At 41.4% G+C, this 27,859-nt stretch overlaps 1 protein-coding gene across 2 annotated transcripts in view; it reads left to right on the top strand.

The window, feature by feature from the left end:
* The window catches only part of LOC124269904 (platelet endothelial aggregation receptor 1-like), a 34,475-nt gene extending 25,516 nt beyond the window's left edge, over window positions 1–8,959 (top strand). For both annotated transcript variants that reach the window (XM_046704948.1, XM_046704950.1), the window contains exons 5-6: window positions 8,197–8,225; window positions 8,745–8,959. In XM_046704948.1, the coding sequence (XP_046560904.1) occupies window positions 8,197–8,225; window positions 8,745–8,944 (229 nt within the window). In that variant the 3' untranslated portion in view covers window positions 8,945–8,959. The remainder of the gene's footprint in view (window positions 1–8,196; window positions 8,226–8,744) is intronic.
* Window positions 8,960–27,859: the final 18,900 nt, after the last annotated feature.

The following is a 27,859-nucleotide window of genomic DNA, read 5'->3' on the forward strand; positions in this document are numbered from 1 at the left end:
TGTCCCTTTGATGTAATCATCTTCCCCAACTCTTATACCAACTGACTCCAGCTCTCGGATTTGTCCAACCAGTTTTGACAACACATTTTGGGCACCAAATACTTTCAGGTAACTCTCCATGCACAAAAGAGCTAACTGCATATGACCTATATTGGACCTATTGTGAACATTAAAGTTGGCTAAAGTGTAGTATACACCAATCAATTTATGCTTTTTCTTGGCTGAACCCAAGGGTTTTACTACCTCAAATGCATCCTGATAAAGGATTATTGTGAATGTTTTTTCCCTCCTGCTCAAAAGGGTATTTGACTTGTAGACTTCCCCATCATGCACATCTCTGAGTATATGTTCAATGTTTGATGGTTCAAAATTAAAACTATCTGAAAAATGCTGATACAACATTTTAATTGTGTCCTTAATTGACATATACTGGTATGAGGGTGCCTTCTCATTGTTATCAAAACCAAGATAAACCTCTGTTGGTTCAACATGGGCAAAGTTTTGTTATAAAAGGTGTTTCTTTTCTGGTTTGTTTTGAAAGGTCCTTCATTGCATGATGAGAATATATCACTGACAGTTATTTCATCAATAATTTCACCCATCACCTCCTCTGGCAGTCCTATTTTTTTTCATTTTCTCAGTGACATTGTGTTTAAGAATGGTCTGGCTTGCATTATGCATTTCCTGGAATTCAGGCACAATTTGTTGTAAGGTACTAACTGGCAAAAGATTCTTACTCTGCAGTTTCATGTAAAAGCATGCAAGATTTCTTAAATACTGATTCTTAGTGTCATCAGTGACCTCTGGTTCAAATTTTTTATTCATGTCAGTTATTTCATCAGAAGGGTTGGTTCCTCCATCTAACATGTTTAGGCCTGAATCAACTACCATACTCTCAGAACTTGTGTTACCATCTATCAATGACACAATGAAATCATTTTCCAGATGTTCCAAACTTTGTGACCTATGCTTTCTAGACAAGTGACTTGTAAAGGTAGACACTTTGGTGAAGCACGAATTACACTGTTTGTAGGGACATCCAACACGATCGTGCCTTGCAATATGAAGTTTCAAATGTTTTATGAAATCGTGAAATTTCGTACACATTTCTGAACAATCAAAGATACTGCAGGCAAGTACATTTCCTTGCATAATCTCACTGTCACTGCGCTGCACATTCTGTCCAGGGTGTAAGTCATCTCTAACTACATGTGATTTGAACGATGAATAGGTATTAAAATCGCCTACATTAGCCCGTGAACAGCAAGGGAATCTGACATTGGCATCATTGCGATGGTACTGGTAGTGGGCAACATATTTTCTTTGAGTACTAGATAAGTATGAACAGTGTTTGCATCGATACATGGCGATATAGTGGCCACTATCTGCACGGAACTAATGAATTGTACAACTATCAAATTGTTGAACAAAAACAGATAAAATACTCGACAATACATAACAAATATTCAAGAGATTGTACAACTGCCCCATGGAAAGTCTCTTCCTGTCACGCCCTATGCCTTTACCTGCTAATCATAATGAATTTTGAGCTCCCGCGGTTGCCAACTTCTTAGCTGTACAATATGGCGGACCGGTGACGCTACTGTGCGCGAGCGCGATAACCCGGATTAGTATCCCACGATGCAACGCTTACGTGCATTTCGACGTTATTTTCGTTTACAGCGACAAACGTGAATATTTCACGTTGGTCCAACCGTAGAAATTACAGAGATTTTTTACAGTGCATGAACCAAGATGAAACCCAGGTCATTGCCACAGTACTTGTACTGTACAGTATTTATCGAAATAAAATTAATGAATTCATGAAATCTCAAAGAATAGCTTGGCTTGGTGTTGCTTACCTGTCTTTTATCATTATACACCAGAAGAATTCCAGCTATATGACAGTGGCCTTAAATACTCGTCCTTTAGTCATGTAATGATCGTCGACACACACAATGTGGAGTACCCCCGATAGATCAGTGCACGATCTGCGACAGTGAATAAATCGTGACCACAATAAACTAAACACATTATGAGTGAAACATGTTGAAACCAGGTCATCGCCACAGTACTTGTACTTTTAGGCTCTGTCTGTACGGTATTTATCGTAGGAAGATTAATGAATTAAAGAATCAAAGAAAATTGTTGGCTTGGTATTGCTTGTTTGTCTTTTAAAGGTCACATAACCCCTAGGGCGTACAAATACATAAATCACTAACTGGCATCGTTATAAATGAAACCCCGTCATTAAAACTACTCATTTCAACCTTTAATTGACTTAAATCGACCTTTTTGACAACGGTGCACAATTCTCACCCGCGAACGAAATTTCAACCAATCAGAGCGGCGCGCCTCTGTGACGTCATATGAGGAATAGCTTTGAGGGCCGATGCAGAATTCATCTACATTTTAGGGGTTAAATTATCTTGTTTACAGGCTTGTATAAACCTGAAATCGTGACAATTGTTGTGGAAAATGAAAACTATATGTTCTCACAATCTACTGTCATTTAATTTTGTCTCCTGCTTTGCCTAGTTTCCGAGTTACAACTTGTTTTCATAGACGATTCTGTCAAAATCGATTGGTGTCGTTAGGCCCTATTTGTATAATGACTGATCCAAATTCATCCCATTTCTGTGTTTGTTTCCCTCGATATTGAATCATGTCATGTAAAAATCTGTTTGTATTCTCAAAACAGTGTCGGCCCATAAGTTTTCACATGCAATACAGCAATTAATACTCCCTTGTTGTAACCCGTGTTAGGTGGTATAAACCTACACATGTTATTTGTCATCATTCACTTGATGGTCAGTTAATGAATTTATAACAGGTATAATTAGTGGTAACACACTTAGATTACCCAACAAAGGTTCCCATTTGGGATTTCTTGTGTCTGGAGTAAATATTCAACATTATAAACATCGATCTAAGGATTAACCGATAACACGCTGATTGATTAATTACTTTTATCTTACACAGCGGAATTGTCAAAAGGTAGTGTTTATGTATGTAGATTTGCTAATCTATACTGAATACACTCTGTCGAGTCGGTGTCTGCGTAAAAACAACGCCCTTCTTTCAAAGGATTAACCGGCAATACATTGATTGATTGCCCATTATTGGCTAACTAAATTACAGTTTTTAAAGAAAGGCAGACATTATGCAATTAGTTGCCAGGTGTGCTATCTTGGGTGACCAATGAGACTATACACCAATACCTGAAAAGATTTATCACTTTTTCGTATATTAAACTGTTAAAAGACATATCATTTGGAACAGTTTTGTGGATATTGATGGATACATTCCTCGAACAAGGTAATGGCCTGATATTGTTCCTATAACTTTAATCTGTTAATATTTGCATTTTGTTTTTATTCATTTGTCGTAGCATTCAACAGAATCATTGTTTTCGCCGTGAAGTGTAATGAGACAGACAACATGCACTAGGGTGTGTGTGCGAATTATGATTCACATTGGCAAACTATAAAATGTCTAGATATTACAGTTCTGTTAGAAATTCACTATGAGTATCAGTAGATCGTCTGCTTTTTATTTTTGTTTCAAAATGCATACAAGTGTGATAATAAACTAATTAGGATTATAAGACCAAATATAAAGACGCACATTGACTAGTATCTACACACTGGTGTGTGGACATTAACCATGGGAATGTAGCAAGAAATTTATCGCGCAGTATTGTGACTTCGACCCCCACCTCGCTTCCGTGGAAGAAATCGTTATGTTATAAGTTGTGTGATGCAAAATCAGTTTGGTCATGATTCCAATACATATTTATCTACGAGTAGAAAGTAGTCTTGATTTTCTAACTTGATGAAAACAAACTATAATCTCATTAATTCTAACAGATGTTTTATTTTTAAAATGGCATACTTCTGTCGGGAACATCCGCCAGTCTGAGGATAAATGGTATTTAGGTTTGTTTTCACCGAAAGTTATAAAATCAAACTATTTTTCTACTGGTAGTAAAACATTTATTTTATTGATGGCCAATAGGATTTTGCATGACATAGCGTATATCATAACAATTTTCTCGTGGCAGCCAGGTGGGTGTCAATATAATACTACTTTACAATATTATTGTTACCGACCACAACCTCACTTCCGAGGAAGAAATCGCTATGTTACAAGTTGTGTCATAGAAAATCTTTATGGTCATCAATCATATGCATATTTTACTACAACTAGTAAGTAGTTTTGATTCTTTAACTTCCGTGAAGCCATCTAAACACAAGTAAGATATCGTTTCAGGCTTCCACAACGCCGCTTCAGACTCACAAACATAACCGATTTAGCAACGAACTGCGCGGGTCCTGTGGAAATCTGTGCATGGGGACACCATCACCGACCCTAGGAGCAATTGGACGACAAAGCAACGATTCGGCATGTCGTAGTTGATGTCGAGAAATCATCAAAATGATGAGCGTGCTACACATTTTCTATACAACTAACTGAAAATCGTTCCTCATATGACGTCACTGCAGTGATCTGGCGACAGAGTTACGTAACCTGTCTGTGGTTTCGTTGGCGGACGAGAGGGAAGCAGGCGACTTTTTGGCCACTTTTAATCGCTCGGTATTAATTAACCACAAGTTTTTAAAGAATAAATTTGGTGTTCCGCATAAGACTAACCACAAATCTGTCATATGTAATGGTTAAAAGAGTAACAAAAAACAAAGTTTATTGGTTCTTTAACATCGCACTCAAAGACATTCCAGTTATATTACAGCGGCCTTAAAATAATCCTTCTTTATTCATGCCATTATCAACGATACACACAACTGTCATATGGTGACAGCATCACCAAGCCAGGTGGACCACCCGATCCCCATCTTGACTGGCATGGGTTACTGAATAACAAGATCTGCACGAGACAATATTTATTATGCACCGATAGCGACGCATTGAAATGACAAATCTATTTCGAGCTGCGTCACATGAAAAGAACATGTGAAAAGTAACAGCTCAACAAAAAAATACTACCGATTGATATTTCTTGCAATGATGTGCAGTTTATTGTGACATGCCCCTGAAGAGTGAAGTCTTGGTGGGAGTATCATTTGGTGGTTGTTGTAGTCACGAAGATCAATAAAAGAACACATACTACAGTTGATGCCAAGAGGAGTTATTGATGAGTAAAAGTTCCTGAAACATTATGTTTTCATTAAACATTATTGATAGTGGAGAAATATTCAAGTGGGATTCACTCTTATAGGAAAGTGCATTTGACCAAATAAATAGAATATCAGACGTTGGTTGGCCGGTTGTTTTGGTTTAATTTACGTCGCACGCAGCAACATTCCAGCAGTATGGCGGTGGTTTGTAAATATATGGACCAGGCAATCCAGTGATCAACATCGTGAACATAGATCATACGCAATTGGGACACAATGACATGTGTCAAGCAAGTCCGCGAGCCTGACCATCCGATCCCGTTAGTCGCCTTTAACGACAAGCATTGGTTGCTGAAGACCAGTTCTTACACGGATCTTCAAATGTGTACAAAGTCAGAAGTGGGTTACATTATTGTAAATGTTTTTTTACCAGAACGATGTATCATTTGTCTGCCAAAGTACATGTACTGTGATTTCTTCCACAAGTACACCACCTGAATTCACATGCTTTTCCATGTGTCTTCTTTCATACAGAAAATGCAGAAAAGTTTGGGCATTTTATGCGTAAAAAATCATTATTAGAGCAGAGTCGGCTATTACCGAACAAAATGTAATTTCCGTAATGTTTTCGCAAATTGCTGATCGTGATTTCTTCTATGAACCTAGCTTGACTGCGAAACTTCCTCCTAGCAAGACTAACGCTTAACTTAGAAAAAATAAACGCAAAGAAAAGAAAGAGGTGAGGTGAGGTGAAATTGGGTTTTACGTCGTTCTTGTGAATATTTCGCTCATATGACGAAGTGCATGCGTGTGTATGTGTATGTGCGGCTGCTTGTACTAGCCCAGACTTAAGCTGGTTTTATAGTGCTAGCCCACTGGACAAACAAGTACCATATTTTAACGTCTTTTGGTATGACGCGGTCGGGGATCGAACCTGCGACCTTCCGCTCTCCGGGCTGACGCTCTAACCACTACACCACAGAGGCGGTTAAGAAAAGAAAGAAACACAAAAGACAAACAATGGACATTACTTCTTATACGTGTAATGTATGTATGGGCAATTGGAAATCTAAGCCAACAGTCTGTCTAAATCCAAGATACCTTGAGCTCTTTCTAAAAAGACTTTTTAATGCATGACTTTGCTAGCAGTGCATTGATTGTACAGTACAAACAACAGTAGCACCTCACAGGTTCGCCCTGATGTCCTTTACCGAACAAGTCTCGCTGGCTTCAAAATCACGATGGGAAGAAACATAACACGATAATTGTGTCTCTATTTTCCATTAGTCTTGCAGAATTGCCTTAATATTAACATATGGCAGAACAAAGCCCTACTTGCACATCCGATGTATAAACTTAGTCTACTTTATGTTTAAGCCAAGGAAATGCAGCACATGTCCGGTTAAACAAACATGTATCACATGAACAACATAGCAAGAATCGTCAACGCTGATACGTGTCCTGCTCTAAAACACTCATGGATCACCTCACATGGTCCCAGCTATGTCGTACTAATTAGGAACAAACGGAGACAGCAACTCCAAATAAAAATGTGCGGAACAACTGGCTTTGTCTTCTATAACAGGCTGGTTGGGGCATGCCTTGACCGTGACCTTATTTAGGTGTCAAAGACCGTTAATCCCACTGTTTTGATACTTAAATGAGAGTGCTTTCGTTTGCCATGTGCATTCTTCTGAATGTATCAGACATTAAAAAAAAACATTTATCAAATTTCAGTTACGTTAGTCAATGTTAGCCGATACCCAAAGGCCACGAAAGGCCATACATTAGTTTGTCCTTAATAATAGTGTTTGTTTGGTCCTATTATTCTGAGAAGATAATAATTATATTTTGAACGACCGCAGTTGTGTTATTATCACCACGTCTATCCTAAAATAACTAATTCCATGTGTTATTACTCCCTCACATCATGAAAGAAAACAAATCCCCATCCACGCTTCATCAGTTATAACCTGTGAAGATCCGGGTTAGATTTGATCTTCACAAACCCACTTACTCATCAGTTAAATGATCGATCCCGTAACAAGTCCTGCAGATCAGCAATTTATGTAGAAGACAGTAAAGTATTTGTAAAATGTTTCAATTTAATAATTATTCACCAAAGCGCGCGTTTGTACCTTTTGAAAAGTTGACAAATATTGTCTGCAAAAACCTCGATCGATCGTCCGTAATGAAATAAAGAAAATGATGAAAAGTATTTATCATATATTCTGCAAGAAAGGTATGTTTTACAATAAGAATTTGTATACATGCATTGTTTCATTTCACAAACTATACTACCGACGACGTAAAATCATGTTTGTAGCTTTAGACAGGCTTCGAACAGTTCTCGATTAAACAGGGTTATCCTGCGCAGTCTGTAAGCAACCAATCAAATAACAAATGTTACCTTCTCGCCCTATTTCACACTTGGTGCCATACTTTGTGTTCGTTTACATCCTTGATATAATTTCAAGAATTGAAGTCCATTCGTTCATTCCCAATACTGCCTGGAATTGTTAGCATATTGCTTTAAGAGGAACGATTAGAGAGTTTGTTAACTTCCTGTTCACGTAGAAAACAAATGACAATTCGGCCAAGTAATGCTACTTCATCCACTGCTAATTTGTTATGACACACAGTTGGTTCGGAATAGACCCAAATGGCTGTTCGGAGTCCGACACGTTTCTACTTGAAATAATTATTCCCTACAAGAACAAATTGTTACACAAACTGTATTTTATTTGATACACTTATATGTCGATTGAATAATTATGTGGTTCAATCTTAATCACCAAACATGATTCATAGTGGCATGCCTGTAATTAGGGTGGCAAGCTGCTTGTTACAAATAATACAGTCGAAGCTGATGTAGTATTGCCAATTACTCCCATTCAATGTTGAACTAGTTTACAAAACCTCAAGACAGTCATCTGGAGGCTTATTGGTTTAAGGAAGCCTTGAATACTGTTGGCAAAGAAAAGTGTCCTTAAAGATTTCACATGTAATAATATTGATTTTTATGAGTAACTGTTTATCTTATATTTCATTTCTTTTTTAGGCGCAGAAGGAAGAGGAAGAAGAAGAAAAGTAAGTAAATATATGTTGTACTCATTTTATAGAGTTACCAATACTAATTCCAATAAGTAGTACAAGAGTGTAGTGTACAACTCTGTTAATCTGTCATCGCACTGTGTCTTTGAGTCACCCAGTTAAGATCTGTCGGATTTCCATTATAATTTTGGTGACATATTATTGCCGTAAGATGCCACTAAAAATTATCATGTGATCAGGGTCGGCGACTTTCTGAGTTGCCCTCTTTGGTATGTTTATGTATGTTTGGTATGTTCTGATATCACCGACCTGCTGTGTGTTACGTATTGTCGTGATCATATAACTTAACATGTCTTTACAATAGCCCACACATTTGCCTTAACAGATGCATACAAACCCCCAAAACATCATAGCGGGAAATCCTGTCTTTGACAATAAATATGGATTCCCTAATTGTGGTGGCGTTATTTTGATTTATGCTTCACAGCAGTCATGACACATGAGCATAGAATGGTTAAACGGAATCAATACATCTCATTTCATTTCTATCTTCAGGTGGATTATACCTTGCAGATGGGCAGGGATTTCTCACAGGTATGTCAAACACTGAAAAATACTATTATCTCGTTTCAAAGCTACTCCATCCAGGTTACAACACACACCATTGTTCTGGGGTAAAGACTTCCGCTATCTGCAGCATCCGACATTGCACAATAAACACCACTCGCAGCATCACCAAAGCCGGAAACGGTTGACAGTTTAAAGAAGACACTCCAAGTGCCCCTGCTAGAAGTTCAATATATGTAATAATTAACTTTCATTGTCCAGAAAGGAGGGATGGTTTGTGACCTTTTTCTTAACGGACCAATATCTGCGGACTACATGTGGGGATGGTTGACGCAATGATGTTCCATGTCTATGATCACACTTAACTGCTTTAGAAAATGAAACCAAAACAATCACATTCCAGGTTACAATCAAAGTTTATCCTTATATAGCTTTATGTTTCGTATCCTGTTTAAGACGAGATACAATACGATACGTTCAAATCCAGACCGGTCACAGCTCCATAGTTGATACCCCGTTCACGGCTCACAGACCGTCACAACATAGCTGCAATATTGCCGAGTGCGGCGTTAAACAACAAACAAATACGGCCCAGTAGGGGATACTGACATATTTTACTAACGCTTCTTGTAGATTCTTCATGCAACAACTGTACGCGAGTTCGAAAAGGGGAACACCAGAAATAGGCTTCACACATCGTACCCATGTTGGGAATCGAACACGGTTCTTCGGCGTGACGAGCGAACGCTTTAAACACTTGACTTCCCACTACCCCTACACTTATTAAATGTTCAAGTAACATAGCCCATACATCCATACGACACAATAATTATTGTTAACACATCAAAAAACAGCTGTATGGCGTTGTTAATCTAGGGTCCTAATTGTCTTTTTGAGGCATTCGAGATTTCAATATTTCGATTGAAATGCTTCCGCCAACCTATAATGTCTTGCTGTATATTGCACGTTAATATTAAAAGTATTATGATATACTAGGTTTGTATAGACTATGTGATAGTCTGGTAGTTTACTGTCCTTTGTTGACAGGCATGTATGTACTAGAATGTATTCATTCCTGGAGGCTTCATTAGTCACGATATGAATAGACAATTTTTGAGTATAATTTCTCAGTATATAATGTACAAATATGTGCACTCTAATTTTCCCAAACGCGTCTTGTGGTAATGGAAATATCATAACTTTGAAGCCTTTGGAGGTATGATCGTTGTCACTTGCGGGGTTTTGGCACTATGTAAAAGGAAAGACGTGTAATGAGGTCAACACACCAAGTTCTTTTCACCAATGTTTTCTGTATGTACCCCCATTAAACTTCAGAATCATTGAAAGCCAATAGATTTACATACACAATCAGACAAACATGACAAAAATCAATGGCTGTTTCGGATGCTCAAAGAATTGTGACTTTTCGATTCGGAGCCAAACTCCTTGCTCAGAAGTTATTCCGCTAACTTACCGAATTTCTTGTATATGTATATTGGTCAACTCACATTACAAGAAGACCATTATTTGCCATTAGTGGCCATCTCGTATTATTCCCGGTCAAGCCAAATACCGACTCGGGTCCCTCTGGAAGGATTTCATATTGGCGTATGAACTCAAACAAGATAAACAACTCTACTGCTGTTTAATTCCAACAGTACTAAACATTACCGGCGCACTCTAAAATTGTTGCCTATAAAAGATTTAATCTGATTAAAACAATGATGATGATGATGATGATGATGATGATGATGATGATGATGATGATGATGATGATGATGATGATGATGATGATGATGATGATGATGATGATGATGATGATGATGATGATGATGACGATGATGATGACGATGATTTGATGAAAACATATTCTAATGTTATATTACCTGCTGCTACCACATTATATATCCAAATGTGTTTTCCTAAAATGTAGCAAATGATATTTTCTTCTTCCATTTATTTCAGCTGAACTTAATCCCAAAATATATACACAAAAATGACTTTACTATAAATGTCAAACTCAGGAATTTGTGAATAGTCCTATCGTGATTTAGCGTACGCGATTTCTACCAGTAATCTGAACTTGCATGCAAACCTTGCTACCTAAATTCCACCACTTGTGGAATTTACAATGAACACGCTGAGAACTTCTGAAGGAACTAAAAAAATGTCAGTCTGAGATATGCCCAGTGAAGTGATATGTACGCAGGGTGTTCACTTTGCTTAGTTTCATAGAAATATATTATCTGAAACTCGTAACTGTCAGTAATTACATTAATTAAAAAAAGTCGCACGTAAAATCTGCAAAGCAAGACCGCAAGATCGTCCGAGAAAACACTCAGTTGGAAACACGAGAACCATTATGTTACGTGCCAGTTGATGGCCCTATCCATATTAAAGAAATAAGGCAACAAAAGTATGTCAGTTATGTTCTTTGTAAATGAAGATATATATTTTCATGATTTCTTAAACTATCATATAATGCCATAACCTATTTAAATACTCGAGAATCTATGTTTATCAAAGTACCTCAGTCCTTATGCGCATTCTGACTGGTTTGAAAACAAGAAGACAAAGTCATTAGTATCTCCCGCAACGGCAAAATACTCTTTATGAATATGTCTACTAGTTATGATTATGTCAAATGTTTTGGAATGTATACAGCAAAGTGGAAGCAGAGTATTGAAAGGGGTTTAAAGGAGAATACGAGTAGTTATGTATGAGTCGCTATCCGGCAATTTTGAATGGGGATTCCTATGTTAAATTTTTCGATAAAAAGAGGTACCCCAATTAGCGAGCTCTGCCGCGGCGAGCGACCGTCGCCCACTAATTAAACACCTCGCCGCGTAGGGTAAACACCAGTCCCGGGAAGCTAGCGAGAAAAGTACACAGACATCGAGTCAAAAGTAAACAATATACGTACTCGCGAGAACCATAAAACATACACACATACAAACACCGAACTCATTGTATATTTCGCGATGGATACGAAACAATATCAGTGGGTTATTGTCGCCAAGCCACCACAACGGTATAGAGCGCATTTCTCTGACGAAGTGAAGTCGTGTTGGGATGTAGTCAACGTTGGTATTATTCAAAAGGAGAGTGTGTGTAGCCATCTGGAAGAGAAGCTGCGATATCGAATTCGTGGACATTCGGACTCATGGGAAGCCGTGCACATTTATATATTCTCGGACAGCGCACAATCACCGTGAGTCCTTACATCATAGCGGACAGGAAATGAACTTACCAACAGAAGTGGATCGAAATAGACTCTGAGAGAGTAGCGGCATATTTGGAATACTATCTATCGTAGCATATGCCTTGGTGGTATGGAAATTCATAAAAAGTATGAGAGGGAGACAGAGCGATTTCGATACATTTTTTTCTACGTCTATGAAAGCCGATTGACGAAGACGCCGTTATTCTGAAGTGGCGTCAGTGCACGTGGATGGTGATCCAGTATCTCATGGCGTCATCTCTCCACTATATTTTCTGAAATATCAATGTAGAGACTACCGAGACACCAGTATCAAAACCGACCAATGGATGAACCATATCAAACGACGGTTAAACGTTGGTGTGTGAAAGTATAGTCATGCAGGTTGATTATCATCAGGAATACTACGATCCCAGGAAACCAGGCGCTTTTGCGGGTGAACAAAAATTTTATGCCGCTCTGAAGCATCGTAACCCTAATGTCTCTTCTCATGGCGTCACGAAGATGGATGAGAGCGCCAAGACGCCTACAACCTACATCGTTTACCAAAGAAAGCGATTTTCAAGAAATAAAGTCATCATTGGGAGGAATGTACGTACAAGCGACGGAGACTTATGCGACGTTTCTAGGTTAAGCATAAGACAACGATGGAATTAAGTATATTCTCATCGTGTCGACTGCTTTTCGAGGTATGTCTGGGTCCGACCTATGGTAAATAAAGAATCAAACCACGACTGCCAAAGCTATGAGGGAACTATTGTCATCCATGGAGAAACCGCCATACACATTAAGAACGGACAAAGGAAAGGAATTTAATAATCAAACAGTGCGACGGATTTACACTCTATTTAACGTCAAACATTTTGTTACATAAAACTCAGACATTAAAGCGAACTACGCCGAACGTTTCATTCTGTATTGTACTTTGAGATCTATGATGTATAGATTTCTCCGCATACAAGCATACCCATAGGTACATCGACGTATTACAAGACCTTGTTTATAATTACAACCATCGCCCGCACAGGAGCCTGAGAGGAAGAGCACCTGTGGAAGTGAAACCATCAAACGAAGCTAGCATATGGTTGGATATATACTGGCGGACAAGCGAATATCAAACCTCTCTGAAACAGCAACTTTGCATTTAAAGTAGGAGACCACGTCAGAGCATCATTGGTCAAGAGAACGTTCGAGAAGGAATAACGAACAGAAATGGTCGGAAGAAGTGTTTAGGATACGTCAGCGACAACTCAGAGACAATATACGCGTTATATTGGATAGAAGACCTTCAATCCGATCCCATTAAAGGATCCTTTTATCAAAACGAGTTGCAGAAATATCCTCCACGATCCCAACGAAGTGAATTGGAGTGTTGAACAAATACTCAAAACGAAATACGCCGGTAAGAAAGGGAGTAAGAAAAGGACCAAACGTGTTTTAGTGAAGTGGTTGGGATATCCAAAGAAATTCAATTCATTGATCGGCGCTGACCAAATCAAGAGCGTACAAGTAGTGAGAGAATGATGTCAACGGAATGGATTGTGACTAAGAGCGGCGATAGCGTCGAGTATTTTCCTGAAAATAAACCTTATAAATTTTCCGTGTACCTGAAACAACCACTCAGACTGAAGCGGACATTGGACCATATCACTACGAAGTATCGCCAGAAGGAAGAACGCCAATAAGAAAAGAGATGTTTTGAATGGAATGTTGTATATATTCTGTTCCATTTGCGAACCGATCATAGTACACGGTCAACGTCAACCTCTGTTGAGACGAGTGCAACAGTCAACAGCATCGGCGTGGAAGGCTACGTTCTCGAACCCTACGACATCGGCGTGAGAGTGATTAACGATACCGTGGAAGCGGTTGGATGTTTATATAACGGACGCCTGGGGCAATCCAGCCACTTTTCTGGACGGACATTTCGTCTATCACTCTGCAGTTGAGACCATATCCTTTAATTACATAACATTTTAGTGTTATGGACGTCGATGACGAGCACTACCAAGCAGACAGGATGTATGTTCGAATCCAAACCGTGGGAAGAAATATTACGGCGATGTAGCGACGGGAAAATAAACCCTATTTTCACCAAAACAATAACTCAAGAAACAATGTCACGAGCGATGTCACCAGTATCTGCAGCAAAACCGATGATTATCAACTCACCCGCGTGACATGTCATCTCTCCCGGCTAGCGTCGAACGAAAGTGGTAGACGTCAAGAAGGGATATAAACCTCGTGGAGTCGGTAGAACAGGCAGTAGAACAGGCCAAGTCCAGATCGAACACAACCCAGACATCGTCTCAAGGTAGCCATAAACGAAGGTATGATGATTGAAAAAGAGGTCGCAAGTTAACGCGGAGGAGGCAGTTGAAGAAGACCCTTACGAAAGGCGGACGTCACTGAACAAAAATCCGCGCAAGAAGAAAACGAAGAAAGCTCGAGCAGAAAAAACGGGAAGACGAGGAAAATATCCACATACTGGGGAAAAAGCGAAAAAACAGGGAAATGCGGCTCTCATACAGAGATATATTTAGCTAATTATGTCTACCATATTCTCTTCAGAGTCCGGGTTTTCAGCGAAACCCAACCACCAGAACTGGATCTATTTAGTCTACCCCCGGACATAAAACGGCAGTAGAAAGAACGTTATCTACAAGACTGTCGCCTCTATTTCTCCCCTGTCCGGATCAGGCTCTATCAAATTTCACATTAGCGACAAAACAGTCTAGATTACATAGATCTCAGGCTTCGTCCTTATCGTCAAATGTCCGCGTGACCAAAGCAGACGGGACCAACCTGACCCTCGGGGCCGAATGCTCTCGGTCAATCTTTTCTGCACTCACTATTCTCTCAAGTGGACGTCTGGTTACAGGCGCCTTATCAATTCCACAAACAATCATTATCCGTACAAAGCCATCATTAAAACGTTGTTAAATACAAACGAAGTCGACGCCAATTCAAGCTGACATCGCATTATTATTCGTCAAGGACACGGCAGAAAGCATGGACGTTACAAAGCCAAACTCGACTAACAGAGGAATGTTCGAAGAAAGACACAAGCTTATATCGGAGAGTAAGAGTTTCGACATGGAAGGTCCTATTATGCACGATCTCTTTCAGCTGAGACGCTACATCATGAACCAGATCGACGTGCAAGTGAAACTATACAGATCCCTCCGAGCTTTCTCTTGATGGCCACCAAACCGGATGAAAATTACACGGTACATAGGCGACATCGCCCTTCGCCATCATGAGTCGAGGTGAACCCGGCGTCATATCACGGACACAACACCGCTCTTTCTAACGACAACGGCTAAGTATTTTTACGCTCGCACGAAGTGAAAATGATGTCCATACCCAGAGGTCAAGTGCGTTCCGCATACGATAATATCTTTCAAAGCGTCGACCCAAGAAAGTGGTCGTAGGCTTCGTTACCTTCCAACGCAGTAGCTGGAGATTATAGTCGAAATCCCTTCAACTTTCCGTAGCCTTCACGATCTATCTCAGATAGCTCTACCGCGACGGTCGAAACGTTGGAGAATCGGGACCTATGAAACTTCAATTCGACAAAGCGCAAAGGTCAAAACATGATGATGGCATTCGCTAATCTCTTCCGGTTCAATGGGTGTTGGACGGCTGGACGGAGGAGGTATCGATTCACAAAGCAGCGTCTACCTAGATAGGGACCAGATTTCGACGGGGGATCGCCCTATCGTCTTCCCATTGGAACCCGTCTTCGGATGAAGCCCACGAACAATCCTATCTAAATCTACAAAACAAAGGCAACCTCCGCCTAGAAGCTCAATTCGCCACTGCTCTTCCGGAAACGGTCACGTGTATCGTGTAATGCCGAATTCGAGGGGATGGATTTCAGGTCGATAAAACCAGGAATATCATAGTGCGATAGAGAGAGAATGAACAGACAGAAAGGAATGTTATGTATACCGATATATACTGAGACATTAGCTGTATTGTCTCACTACTGTGTCTACCATTAAACCGTTGTGCAACACAACGACGATATGATGGCGTGTACGCGAGACAGAGTATGCATTCGGTACTACAGATGATGGCGTTGAAGCGACGTCGGCGACCTTACCTCTACTTCCCCGACCACTATTTTCATTAGCGGTGCCTTTCGCATAGCGGAAATCGACCTTCACTAAAGAGATTGATAGAAAATGTTGACGCCATGTTCGAAAAGAAAGTAACGAAAATACTATATTGTTATTCCGTGTGGCAAGATATCTACGATACATTGGAAAGAAATGCCGAGAAAATGCACATCATCCACTCTTAGAATTCCACAAAGGATTACCATGCGAAGAGAGTCTAAGCGAATGGGCTAATTCTACTGATCATAAGCTAATGATAGCCGGCGATCTGATCGACCAAGCATCCGTGACCGGCGATGTATAAAGTCTATCGACTCTCGGTCATCATAAAGACATAACGGTGTGTCTTCTCAGCCAAACACTCTTTCCCTCCGCCGTGCATGGAAAGTACGACAGGACCATATCTTTAAATTCACATTACATGCATTACTATTCAAAAATATAGCGATACCTCTCAAATATCAACGATTGGACGACAGATCCTACCGGGAAGGTGAAGTTTTTTCTGGATGCCTATGAAAGGCAACGAAAGTAAACCGTTTGGGTATTTGATCATAGATCTGTCATCCCGAGGCGACCAGCTTACCAGCTCCGAACCAACATATTCCCGGGTGAGGTGTTGACGGTGTAACGAAGCGTCCTGATAATCACCATGAACCATGTGATATCATCGGCAGTCGCGTTTCTGCATTTTATCAAAGATGCATCGGCGGACAGACAGCGGAAGTCGATACTGAACCTGATGACCAATGAGCAAATGGACGTGCTGAGCGAAGTGTGTGTAAACATCTTATGCGGAAACATCCCAATTCAGCCCTATCTTAAGGAGAAGCTCAGACGCAAGAAAAGTCAGTTGAGGAAAATGCATGCGGACAGGAGAATAGGCGCTCTATCACCAAAGCGCCTCTTGTTACAACTCAGACATTTTGTTGCCATTAATAATTAGTCTATTGAAGCTTAGATCCGAATCTACACTTTCGAAGACGACGCATCAGAACAAGGCGGTCACTATGGCACAGGAGATGGTTCTGATTCGAAGGAGAAATATGAACAGCTCAAGCGGCGATGCGTTCATCAACCGAGGAAAAGAAGCGAAGGATAACAACGTTCGAGTCGACGACAATGACAACTCAACGCCATCAAGTCAATCACGACTGACACTACAACGGAACAACAGCGAACTGGGAAAAAGCATAAACTCCCCGCATGTCAATCGACTATGTATTACCACCCAAAAGCGAAAAGAATGAAGACTCATGGCGTTGGGCATCAACAGTGGATACGGTATTGAAGGAATACTACACCACGAGCGAGCGGAGACATTTTATCAGTGACTATCCTGCGCCGCGTATCGCGAATCGAATATGAGAATACAGTATATAGTTCGTGGTACAATCGTGGCGCTACTTCACTATCGTGTATATGTGTATGTATTCTGTTTTGCGCTATCTATGTATTCATCGTATATAGTTCTCTTGATTATATATTTTATCCATTAACCCGACCTCTCAATGATAGCGAATCGAGGTTATGAAAATACAATTTGTAATTAGCTTCCGCGTAAAAAATAGCATTACTTCTCTGTTTCGCGTATATGGGTGGTGGTGTACAAGTATCACACGAATAGTGTTTGTAAATAGGACGATGTGAAATCGTGGCACTACTTCTCTGTTTATTGTATATGCGTCGTATATGTATGTATTCTGTTTCGCGCTATCTATGTATATATATATATATATATATATATAGTTCTTTTGAATATACGTAATTACTGATTAACTGGTGTTTTGTGACTATGTTGTTTCGACCTCTCAATGATAGTGGAATCGAGGTTATGAAAATACAATTTGTAATTAGCTTCACGATAAAATCGTAGCATTACTTCTCTGATTGCGTATATGGGTGGTGTACAAGTATCACGAATCCGCCCGTGTGAATAGAGTTTGTAAATAGGACGATGTGAAAATCGTAGCACTACTTCTCCGTTTGTGTATATGTATGTATTCTGTTTTAGCTATCTATGTATCCGATAAATATATATATATATATAGGTATAGTTCTCTTGAATATCGTAATTACTGGTGTTTTGTGACCATGTTGTTATATTGACGAATTAAAACTCATGAACACAGAAGTACATAATGGTTGTATTTTATTTATATAGATATACACCAATACCAAGGATATATAGATATATATGAATCCACATTTCTGCCCAGACCAACACGTGAGATTACAGATCAACATTATCTGGACACGGGTTTCAAAGTCAAGCGTAACGGTCAAGTCGTCACTCTGTCAGACATCACTGCTCGTTTCGCGTAGAAATAAGACAGTCCCGAGCGCCTTTGCTGATATGTATACATGGTATTATTTCTGCTTCTGAAACCGGTATTGACAATGCGATCTCGACATTCCATCGGCGCAAGACAGAGCGATAGAGATTCATTGGGTCGTGAACCTTTCTCTTGTTCAACCCCTTGCAGCTCAATTTCACACTATTATGCAAGCTCTGAGCGAAGGGCATACGTTTTGGAATTCAGCGATACCATCTCATCACCCACGCTCTCAACTTTGAAAAGCCCGGCGTGCGCTTTCTCGCATGGCGTGTTTGGTATAACATTCACGAGGTAGAAAATGCATTTTATCGTCCGCCTCGATGTCGTCTTTGTCATAAAACCCGTATAGCATCCTGTCATACTCTGTTAGTTTTCGGGTTTAATCACCAGCCCGAAGGGTCTTTTCCGATAATCGCGAAGTAACGGCTATCAGTATCGCATTGCAACAACTCGAGCGCACTCTTGTCTAGGAATTTCAGTAGGAATTCATAATGGAACTGTAACATCGCGAAGCTTAGTACTGTAATGCTTACGAAGTAGCCGAGGGCCGGATGGCATATCGACCGAATAGACCTTTTAAGTGATATGACCTCCGAGTCATCGTCATCTAAAAGCACTGGGACAAAAATGTCTTTTTATTGACCTGAGGCAAGACCGAGAGTTCTCTCCGTGAGCGTGCTTACACGTGGTATGGCCAGCGTCTTGTCCATCAAAGACTACCGTATGCGCTGTTGCCTATCAGTTTCCACACCTCTCCCATGATAAGCGAAATCTTAGTCGAGTCACCTAGGCGGCGACTTCATGGTCACCCTTTCCACGAAGGGTTTGAAGCATTTCATTCCCTTGGTGATGCGACGGCGTGGTAAATTTTGGTTACCACGCGAGACCCTGCTGTAAATACCATCTAAATATCGGGCGTGGCTAGTAGTATTCTGCTGGCTTTCATTCCTCCCACCAACAAAGTGCGTCGCGTTGACTAAGTTTCTTTTCTCTGACAAAGTCGCGCATATGATTTCCCATTTCAGCGAAGGGAACTTTACCGTAGCAAATATTGGTGCCATTTCAGAAAAATGTTCGTACTGTTCGTCCGAACGTGAATATCGACCTCTACCAATCCGAACAAGGATCCGGTGATCACGGCATCGAAAGTAGGGTCTCCTGGCTAGCGGCGGTATTCGCGTGAGCGTCGGAAAGGATACTGTCTCGTCTTAAGAAAATCTTGCAGTTCAACATCCGTTTAGCACATCTTCACGAAATCACATTCCCACATGCAAATGATCTCGTATCCCAATCCCAACCCCTGAGGAGTAGTAGCGTTCTCTCACGGTTCTGTTATATCGGAGTTTTGCTTTCTCGTTCTGCTGGGCCACGAATGACCGTGAAAATAACACCCCATAAATTCGTAACAGGTTCGAGATACGGGATCATACCCATCCACCAGAAAAGGACCTATTCTTTTTTCGCCCGAATTCAATCGATGCATCAACGATATTCCTTTCCGGTGACTTTCCCAATCTAACCAATCGTAGCTCATGGTATGCTTTTCAGATTTCTTGCGATAAAACCTGTTTTCGCCCGGCGTGTCCGGCAACCAGCGCACGAGAAAAACCAGTAGGCATCTCGAGTCCCAAACGGTAGAGATACAAGGCATTGCAATCTAGACCGATGCACTTTGCGGACTCTGTCCTTATCAGCCAAGCAAAAATGTCTCACCAGCTGTGATAGCGACAAAAGATAATAGAAGGCCCTCCCACTATACAGCGTCTCACCGTCTCCCACAGATCACTATCCCGGTCCGAATAGGGCAAAGTGAGCGCATTCTTTAAAGCTGTCCTGAACAGTAATCGTCTCGCGATACCGGTGTTGATACCGCGGCATCTTTGAAAATATCTATCGTGTCTCACGCCAATAGAAACGTTTTAGTCTGTCAACAGCCTCCGCGGGCGACCGTCCTAGATTATTATACCAAATCAAAAAGTCCATCAGCGTTTGCATGTTATTCTCATTCCATATTTTTGTATGTAAGCATAGTTCTCCTCCGCTTTTTTGGGGATGGTTTTAATTTCAAATGTGATAGTATCTCTTGGGTTGACTTATTCTTTGGCGGTCTCGGGTGCGCAGGGAAGTCGACATATTTTGCCAATTCACATCCTCCAGGGTATTAATACCCTTTAGGTTAGACCAAAACGCCTCTATGGAAGGGAGCTTCGTTTCCTCTAGCTTCTCGAAACTATCGAGGTAATTTTCGTAACAAAAAGAAACCCTTAGACTGAAACGTTGAACGTTAATAGAAACTGGTCATAGCTTACCGGGAGGCATAAAATTCGAGATATCTAAAATTTTCAGTCTTTGGGAAACGATGCTAATGTACTGATTGTTTCTCTTGATGATGAAATTATTATCGTCATCGATGATGTTCAATGCCCTGGCTAATTTGCTCTTCCATAAATTCAAATCGTATTTGGAACTATTGAATCCCAAAAGGGGAGCTGATTACAATAGTCGGTCACTTTTCAGTAACAAAGAAACCAGTCCCTCGAAAGCGTCCATTCATCACCCGGTGTCCACACCCGCGGTAGGTGGGCTGTGCTTGATTTATCCGCTTCGTTGATATCTTCCCATTCATTGTAGTTGATTTTTACTGCTGTTGAGTCATCTAGAGACCCTGCAACATGTCTCTGTACACATTCGGTTTTGATAGTCTATTGACCGTTAACGTGTTCGGAGATGGTCCCTCGACATCATCACCATGTCCTCGTTTTGGTGCAACGCTGTTGTTTTTCCTACCCGTAAATGATCAATTTGCTTCCGCAATTGACCAAGGCCGGTTGTAATTTCAATTCGGTTAATCTTTTCGCCTCCATTGGCTATCTCCCGTGACATAGTCCACGACCTGAGCGAAGTAAACCTCCGTTTCTTCCGTGACAATACGCCAGGTTCCTTTGTAACCTGGGACGTTGGAGCACTGCGGAAATGGAAGCGGGATGGTGACGTGTCAGTCCACGGCGTGAAGGCGAAGTTATTTTGCTCACATCAGCTCTCCACGTATCAGGAGAGATTCATCGCGTCAAACATAGCGTGATATTCATAAAGTCTGTCATCCAGCGGAGCGTAAATACCGCATCTTTCCTCGAGTTGATCAAATATTGTCTGCGGCGCTAAAAGTAACCAGGGAATCTAAAAGCGGCTTTTGTCACGAGCAACCATCTTTTCCGTGATTCCTCGGCGTAAGTCCTCCTGCTGAAGCACATATCGCCAATGTCGGCACTTGGATCGCTTAGCATAGGCTTCGAAATCGGCGATGTAGGTCAAGTGGCTTTCGTAACAATCCATATTCAGAGTGGATTTGTCATTGCCTTGTTTATTCGACAGATAGATGGGTACGCAAGAATGACCTTCCGTCTTGCATTTTGAAAATGTTGACACCTGAGCGTTAAAAGTCCTCTCGAACAAAAGGAACATCATCCGGGACGTTCAATCCTTTAAGCGATAGTGGGCTGATTTCCTTTCTTCCCTAACGCATAAATGTTCGAAATAATTTTAAAACCGTACTTTTCTTGGGTGTTTGTTTTAATCTACACCCTCCCGCTTCCATGATACAGTTGATGATATGCTAGACATCTGAAAAGTGCCGCATAGCGAATCCACTTCACGATCCCTCGTTATGACAAGGCACTTCTTGATCTTTAACCCGCGTGGTAGGAGAGAGGGTTTTCTTGCCGAGAAGCGTAATTAGTACGGTACACCCTGTATGCGACATTGGTGATGAATACGGGCTTCCACGCTCGTGTTCGGACGTTGTTGGAAGATGAGTTTGTCTAGGTTTTTCCTGTGAATTCTTTTCACTACTGCGGTTCAGCGAATCCGCGGTTATGAATAAACCAGGTCTGTCAAAACGAAAGTGTTCTCGTAAGGAATAAAGTATCTGTATTCACCCGTTTCAATGTGGCGTAAAATCATCCCAAATGATAAGTTCACTTTAAACGAATTTTCTTCGTGCTGGAAAATGTAATCCAGCTGATTTCGAATTCGATTGCGTCCGTGTTGACGGATTCGGTCAATGGGAAATTGAACGTGTGCACAATATTATCTCCATCGCATATTTATGCGGACGCAGTATGATATCTCTGTGGGTGATGTATACGTCTTTAATAGTTTCGTTCACCACCGAAGTCTCCGTCGACTTGGTCCGTCCACGGTCTTCTCGCATCTCCTTCTGGCCATGGTTCGGGTTGGTAAGAGTTAAGCCATTAGCGCCGTAATGGCTTCGGCGTTGATGACGCCACAATAATTTACGGCTTTCAAATCGTTGATGACATTTGACGGCACGTCACCTTCTTAGTCGTTGCTCCGGAAGACGTCGTTGTTGATAGATCATTGTTGTTGCGACATTGCGACGAGTGGTCGTGAAACGATCGTTGGCTTTGGAATATCTTGCCACAGGATTCGACGAATACAAACTCCTTCTACAACATTTCTTGATATGTGCGTTGAATTTGTTGCGAGTCCGGAAGAGTTTATCGCACTTGGGACACGTGTACGTAATACCGGATCGTTTCCCCGCCGATGACATTTCACGTGCGTGTGAACAGTCGTGACCGGCGCCATTGTCACAAACGAGTCCACACGACTCGCACAAATACACATTGCTGGGAGTACGTTGGTTATCGTCCTCTCTATCATCATTAGTTTGTCGGTTACTACACGCGTCAATATGACGAACAAGATGATTGCGCGTGTCAAATCGAGTCCGACACAGTCTACACTCGAAACAACGTCTTTGCGCACAGACACAATCTACGACATGTTGGTTAAATGCTTGTCCCTTCACCCGCTGATTACAAAGTCTACACCGCCGATGTTTATCTTTTCTGTTCGTATTGTTGCTAGCGTACATCCTACTCTCTCTGGTCGATGTTTAGTTTTCTTTTCAAATATTTGATCACTTTCAGGAGATCCTCGACGGGGAAGCATATGCCGTTATCTTTTTTGGTAGAGCGTGCCCTCTTGTCCCTTAAAGCGACGAACATCCGCGTACCAGTAGTTATCAATCTTGGTGAAAGTACAACGGTAGAACGGTTTCCTGGACACGAGCAGTTGAGCCGCCTCTCTCACGTCGTGATCTGATTTGTGTCGTTTCACTACCACGCTGTACGTGTGTTTGATGACCCCGGTCTTCTCAAACAGCTGTAAATAAATAAACATAATAATTTAAAAAAAAAAAAAAAAAAAAAAATATATATATTTTGCAATCGTCATAACACGTGCCCTGATAAAAATGAACAATTGCCGCGAGCGGCGAGCGTTTGTGTTTCATATACCGTTAAATATAAAGCTAAAATATATATATATATATATGTCATACATCTTAAGTTTTCCCCCTACCCATGCCCGCGCGTGCACACACACACACACACACACACACACACACACACACACACACACACACACACACACACACACACACACACACACACACACACACACACACACACACACACACACACACACACACACACACGCACGCATTACACACACACACACACATTAAATGGAGAGAAAAAAAAGTTAATAAAATACTTGGGCAACCCGTATTCGTTTGTTTAGATACGGCTTTGGATTTGTTTGGCTATCCCAAACCCTGGGCGACGTTAATGCATTTATCAAACTCTTTCGTACCAGGGCTATTGATGACTTTAAAACAAGACTGGTATTCATCTTTATAGGAAAAGTTCAAGTTATGAATGTTATCGTGAGTTTAAATCTTTACTTGAACCCGAGTCGTATCTATACAACTTACGTAGTAAAAAGCTTCGTAATGTTTTCATGCGCCTGAGACTTAACCTAAATGTTTTATACATCAATCAAGGAAGATATTCATCTATTATAAAATCACAAAGGTTCTGTCCATTTTGTAATACTGTAGAGAATGAATTACACTTTCTATTTCTTTGACCTGCATATAATGATTTAAGGCAACTGTATTTTCCACAACGGCTAGAAATCAAATATTAATGCTACAAAACTGTATTCAATACTTTCATGTAAAGCATTCCTATTACAATATAAGGTAGCTCCATTTATTTTATCACGCGCTTATATTGAGAAGAGATTCAATGTAACATGTGTGTGTGTGTGTATGTGTGTGTGTTACATGTTGTACATATCATACATATTTATTCTGTATACGGGCCTCTGGCCTTCATGCAATAAACTGATATATACGTCAAGCACGCTCTCCCCCCACGCGCACACACACACACACACACACATTCGTGCGAAACATAGGAAAATAGTGACATTTCATATACCGTTAAACAAAGCTACAATATAATTATTACATCATAAGTTTCTCCCCTACGCATGCACACACACACACACACACACACACGCGTGCGTGCGCGCGCGCATTAAATGTAGAGAAAAGTTACATCTTAAGTTGTACCTACCTTTCTCGCGACATTTTCCGGGAAGCGCAGGTTTCTCGCTGATGCAAATGTATATTTTTGGATGTAGATGATACCTCCATCGATCTTGATTGAAATCTTTCTGGAGATAGTGTCCTTTAAAGTGACATAGGACACGTTTGGGTTGCCGAACTCGTCGCAATGTCGCAACAACAATGATCTATCAACGACGACGTCTTCCGGAGCAACGACTAAGAAGGTAACGTGCCGTCAATGTCATCAACGATTTGAAAGCCGTAAATTATTGTGGCGTCATCAACGTCGAAGCCATTGCGGCGCTAATGGCGAACTCTTACAACCCGAACCATGGCCAGTCCCGACACACACACACACACACACACACACACACACACAGGCACACAAAAATTCTTGTACGTGTACACGATGGTTAGTCCGTGTAGTGCACTCTCTTACACGTGCATGAGTGAATCTTTGAAAATACTTTTTTCTTCACGGCACACTTTCCGTTATGCGTCAGAAAACGATGGGACGTGTATTTCAGTTTGGTATTGCAATACACACAAGTAAATAGTCCTTGGTAATCTTCACCGTTAGCGTTCACTGGTAGCAGACCAGAACACGCATCACACAGGTAGGCCATTTTAAACTAAAGTGTAAGCGCTCTAGAATGGCGTTGGTGCGCACGTAACACTCCTCGGCGAGATATTCAAACTCATATGACTCTTAAGACTCTGCGCCTATAGCTACTTAACCGACACTATCATTCACATTTAATTGTCATTTTCAAGTTCTTCAGTTTGGATGTTCTGTTCATACTATAAGAGCACGTGTATATCTAATTAATTAACTGCGGTCTCATTAGAATACTTTTAGCTATGACTCGATATCGGACGTCTGTGTACTTTTCTCGATAGTTTCCCGGGGCAGGTGATTGACATAAGCGACGATGTGTTTATTGTACGTCCGGACATCTGTGTACTTTTCTCGCTAGCTTCACGGGACAGGTGTTTACCCTACGCGGCGAGGTGTTTAATTAGTGGGCGACGGTCGCTCGCCGCGGCGGGAAGGCTCGCTACACCAGCGTTAGGGTACCTCGTTGTTTTATCGAAAAATTTAACATGGGAATCCCCATTCAAAATTACCGGATAGCAGCTAATACATTGGCACGAAACTACTTCTGCTTGGAGATGTACACAGACCCGTCTACACTGAAGTGCGTGATCACACATTCTGCAGGAAATGTGTCACCTCATACATCCAAAACCAGACCTGATGCTGTACAGTCCAAGACCATCCCCTGTCCTGGGCTGTCGACAAGACACTGGGGTCCCCATCCCAGCAGTCCGGTGGAGGAGTGGGCGGGGCAGGTCAAAGCCAGCATCATTATACAGGGGCTGATTGAAACCTATAGGTCCGAGGTGGCTGTGCCAGGTAAAGTGAAAATACCGATATTCGTGTGTGCGTGCGTGTGCGTGTGCCTGCGTGTGTGTGTATTTAAAAACCAGTGGTAGACTTAACATTGACATATGTGTGCATTAAGAAAATACCCGGCTTCCTTTCGTAGCCTTTTTTCAAATTGCGATGAAAATAAGTACATATGTACTTGTGTTTACAGGGACCTCAAGCACCTGTTGTACGATCTTGTCAACAACTAGGGGAAACAACTCCAGGGTTCTTGTGGTGTCCTGAGTGTGAAGTGGTCCTCTGTAGCCCGACAAATGTGTGAAGATACACCGGAGTGACCCCTACTTTATTGAACCATGACCTATGTGGACCTGTCGTCCAGGTCAAAGGTCAAACGGAGGATCAAGTGTACGGAACACAAGAGTAACAGTGTTGAGTTCCACTGTCAAGACTGTGGGAAGGCTGCCTGTCAGACATGTTGTATCATCTACCACAGAGCTTGTAAAACTGTCGTCACCATTGAGTCTATGAAGCCAGGGATGAAGGCAGCACTGATGGAGAAGAGACTTGGCATAGAGAAAAGACTGAAAGTGAGGTCGAAGAAAGTAGACATACACAAACGAAGCTCCAAAGTAATTCTACCGAATCACTGGAGTCAGCTGTTCAAAATATCAGGTTGATCTGCCAGTCAGCCATTAACAAGATTAAACAGAAGGAAACACAACTCTTGGATGAACTGAATAACATATCACAGACATACGCTGGGCCAACTCCGAGCTGATGTGAAGTTGGAGAGAGATCGAGATGCAGATGTACAGACAACATTGTGAGTTCATTGACCGGGCCTTGGTATCCGGACTGTGAGATGGACCTGTATGACGCGTATCAGGCCTGGGAGTCTGGAGCTGTAGAGATGGAGGATGTCAGGGGGATACAGAGGCAGCAGACACCCGGAGAATAGATCACATCTGGTTTACACCAGACACAGACAATGTCCTGAAGGTCCTAAAGATAACCTGCAGTTGGGAGAGATTGAGGTCACATACCAGGATCAGGGTACATCCCTGCCATCTCTAGTGCTGGTTGACACGATATATGGGAGGGTGGCGGATGATGATGAGAAGTCTGATTTATTGAAAGCGACAGAGGTACTGGTTGTAGATGGTGTACAGACATGTGTTGTTACGGACTATAATAACAAGTGTGTGAAATCATACTTCAAGAAATAATCAGTCATGCCACAGTAAACTTCCCTGGATAACACCCACATGGGATGGCACAGTTGAATGAGAAGCAGGTGATGGTTGCTGTCCCAGAATCCCTTCAGATTGTAACAGTAGAAGTGACCCTGACCTGGTGCTGCTGTCAACCATCACAACCCGTACCAAATACTACAGTCTGGCTGTTCTGAATCCTTCATCTCTAGCAGCTGGTACTTTGGACTCTGTTGATATCCTGGACATGACTGGACACGTGTTGAGGTCAATCACTACATATAATGATGACTCACTGTTTACCTACCCTTCTACATGTGTCATTAGCACCAAAGGGCAACCTACTCGTGTCTGACAAAGGGGATCACGTCTGT

The sequence above is a fragment of the Haliotis rubra genome, unplaced genomic scaffold (genome assembly GCF_003918875.1).
Source record: "Haliotis rubra isolate DU_JTF1 unplaced genomic scaffold, ASM391887v1 Scf1486, whole genome shotgun sequence".
NCBI lineage: Eukaryota > Metazoa > Mollusca > Gastropoda > Lepetellida > Haliotidae > Haliotis > Haliotis rubra.